This window comes from Hoplias malabaricus, unplaced genomic scaffold (assembly GCF_029633855.1).
Source record: "Hoplias malabaricus isolate fHopMal1 unplaced genomic scaffold, fHopMal1.hap1 scaffold_354, whole genome shotgun sequence".
Taxonomy (NCBI): Eukaryota; Metazoa; Chordata; class Actinopteri; order Characiformes; family Erythrinidae; genus Hoplias; species Hoplias malabaricus.
The window spans coordinates 25,995-29,554 of NW_027100950.1; the positions used below are offsets into that span (position 1 = coordinate 25,995).

General features: G+C 52.6%; 1 protein-coding gene across 1 annotated transcript; it reads right to left on the reverse strand.

Moving 5' to 3' along the window:
- Window positions 1-395: 395 nt before the first annotated feature.
- LOC136682447 (fibroblast growth factor 13-like) lies at window positions 396-3,401 on the reverse strand. The gene is made up of 3 exons (XM_066658886.1): window positions 3,288-3,401; window positions 681-879; window positions 396-529 (listed from the first exon to the last, which is right to left on the reverse strand). Exons 1-3 carry the CDS (start codon window positions 3,399-3,401, stop codon window positions 396-398), a joined length of 447 nt encoding a protein of 148 aa, XP_066514983.1.
- Window positions 3,402-3,560: the final 159 nt, after the last annotated feature.

Genomic DNA, 3,560 nt, shown 5'->3' on the forward strand with positions numbered 1-3,560 from the left:
TCGTCTCCCGCTTTAGTTTTTCGAGAATATGGCTGACGTTGTTGTGTTTTCCGTTGCGTTTGCGTCTCGCGCTGGTTCCGGAACGCTGAGTGTCCAGGTGTCTGTGGTCTGCTGGAGCTGGGAGGGTGAGTTTAGGAAGGTAATAAAGGCTCATGCTGGGAAAATCAAAGCCGTCGAAAGTGGGCTGCCCCTCCAGGCCCACCGTCTCAGACAAAAGAGAAAAATGAGAAAAATCGAAGCCCCTCCCACTATTCCCAGAGCTGAAAAAGGGGGCGTGGTCTGCTGACGGACCACCGCGGCCACCTGGACCACCACGGCCAGCTCTAGGGGGCCGGATGTGACCTTTTTGTCCCAGTGCATGGTGGGAAATGGAGTCTGGGAGTGTGGCCCCTGTGCTACGAGGCCTCCGCTTGGGGCGCCTCCTTGTGGCTGTCCTGATGCGACGGCGAGTCCGAAGTCTTCGCGGTTTTTCGCGGGGGGCTCTGCTCCGATACCAACTCGTGAAGTGACGGCTCTTTGTACATCGCGACTGGAGAGAGACAGAGGAAGGAGACAAGGAAGAGTAAGAGAATTCTAATCGGAGCTGCGTTCTGATTGGTCAGGAGTTGATTTACAGACTCACACTGACCTCAGCTCAACACACTCAGAGGAGAACACTAACTTCCTGAAGTCTGACTGACCTTCGATGACCTTTGGCAGAAAGTGGGCTGCTCCTTTGGTCTTCTTGACTCGGTTGCCCTTCATCACTTGTCCGTCTCGATTGATCCCGATGTACCAGGAGCGTCCTGATTGGCTCTGACGGTACAGCATCGACGAGTATGTCACGTAGTAGTTTTCAAACACACTCTCTTTGAACTTACACTCGGGGTTGAAGTGCTCCTGGGAACAAACAAATAAACAAACAAACGAATCAACACCTCCATTGCCGAACCATTATTGATACCCTGGGTAATAACACATTAACACACAGGTCATAACCGTGTAATAACGGTGTAGGTAATGGTACAGTGATGGTGAGATGGAGTATAGAACTAAACCCCGAGTGGTCCGCTCCATCCGAGTGGGTCTTAATGAAATGAGGTGAGCGGATAATGTCCGTCCTCCGTGAACTGAATCCTGACCACGGCCTCGGCCTCTTTCAGCTTTTAGCACTTCACTCCGACCTCACCCCACCCCCGCTCTCTTCTCTGCACTCCCTCCTTCATCCCTCCCTTCATTGCTTCCCTCGCTTTTACTCCCTTCTATTCTTCATTTCATAGTCCTTCCATACTCTGTTTCTTCTTTCTCTTTCTTTTTCATTCCTTTCTTTCTTGCTTTGTTCCCTCTAATGTGCAGGAGTGTCTGATTGCCTCTGTCCCACATTGTCTAAAAAGAAGGTGTGTGTGTGTGTGTGTGTGTGTGTTGCTGTGATTCCTCCTTCAAACAGATTTTGCCGTTACTACTACTACCTACTCCCTCACAGCGTTTTGTTCAGGGAGCATGAAATTGACAGTGTGATCTGACTGACCTGCACTTTGTAGTTTTACCATTACACACTGTAGTCCATCTGTTGCTCTGCATACTTTGTTACCCCCCTCCCCCCGTTCCTCAGCGCTCAGGACCCCCACAGAGCAGGTGTGACGTGGTGGTGGATCATTCTCAGCGCTGCAGTGACACTGACGTGGTGGTGGTGTGTTAGTGTGTGTGGTGCTGGTGTAGAGTGGATCAGACACAGCAGTGCTGCTGGAGTTTTTAAACCCCTCAGCGTCTGGACCGAGAACAGTCCACCGACCAAAAACATCCAGCCGACAGCGTCCTGTGTCACTGATGAAGGACTAGAGGACGAGCGACACACACTGTGCAGCGACAGATGAGCTACTGTCTCTGACTCTACATCTACAAGGTGGACCAACGAGGGAGGAGTGTCTCACAGAGTGGACAGAGAGTGGACACAGAGACAGGTTTGTGACATCACCAGTTCCATTTCGTGGGGGAGCTGTGCTAGGAGAAAAATGACCAGCTAAAAGTGAGTAGGACGTGTGTCTCAGCTCTCCCCCGGACGTCTCAGCGTCAGCTCAGAGCTGCACAGAGGAGCGTCTGAACACAGAGGTCAAGGTCAGTGTGGTCCAGTGCGATCGGACACAAATCCCTGACCTCGGTGTCCGGGCCGTTCGCTGTGAGCAGGACGTAACACAACACGGAAAACACAGAATAATTAATATCAATTACACCGGCCCAAAGGCGTATACATAATTCAGGACAACTTTGCATCATGGGAGATTCCTGTAACTGTGTGACGTGGGGACGTAATGCAAGACATTGTTTCATTCCCAGTCCCTCACACACTCACCCAGTCACTCACACACTCACCCAGTCACTCACAGGCTCACCCAGTCACTTACACACTCACCCAGTCACTCACACACTCACCCAGTCACTCACAGGCTCACCCAGTCACTCACAGGCTCACCCAGTCACTCACACACACACCCAGTCACTCACACACTCACCTAGTCACTCACACACTCACCCAGTCACTCACAGGCTCACCCAGTCACTCACACACTCACCCAGTCACTCACACACTCACCCAGTCACTCACACACTCGCCCAGTCACTCAGACACTTGCCCAGTCACTCAGACACTCGCCCAGTCACTCACACAGTCACCCAGTCACTCACACACTCACCCAGTCACTCAGACACTCACCCAGTCACTCAGACACTCGCCCAGTCACTCAGACACTCGCCCAGTCACTCACACACTCGCCCAGTCACTCACACACTCGCCCAGTCACTCAGACACTCGCCCAGTCACTCAGACACTCGCCCAGTCACTCAGACACTCAGCCAGTCACTCAGACACTCGCCCAGTCACTCACACACTCGCCCAGTCACTCACACACTCGCCCAGTCACTCACACACTCGCCCAGTCACTCACACACTCACCCAGTCACTCACACACTCTCCCAGTCACTCACACACTCAGCCAGTCACTCACACACTCACCCAGTCACTCACACACTCTCCCCGTCACTCACACACTCAGCCAGTCACTCACACACTCACCCAGTCACTCACACACTCGCCCAGTCACTCACACACTCACCCAGTCACTCACACACTCACACACTCACCCAGTCACTCACACACTCACACACTCACCCAGTGACTCACACACTCACACCTGTGGACAGTGTGAGATCCAGTGTCCAGCCCAGTTCTGGGAGGATCTGGCCTACACTTGGCATTGGGCATTGTGACCTCCGTGGTGTCCACATTCCTCTCATGATTACACTATTTGTACTAGACTCAACAGGATGGGTTCATTACGACAGGAGCCTGGGGAGTGTTCATCGTCCAGTTCCTCTGAGGGGGGACGGGTTTGTTTCCTCTTTGTAAACACGCCCTCTTCCACCATCCCTCCTTCTCCTCTCTTCTTTTCTTCTCTTCCCTCTCTCCCCTCTCTTGTCCTACAGTGATGGAAGTGACCACATCTCACTGACCGCATCGTCCTCCAGCTGAATGCACTCCACACACAGAGAGTAAAGCTCTAGCCATTTATCACACACACACACAA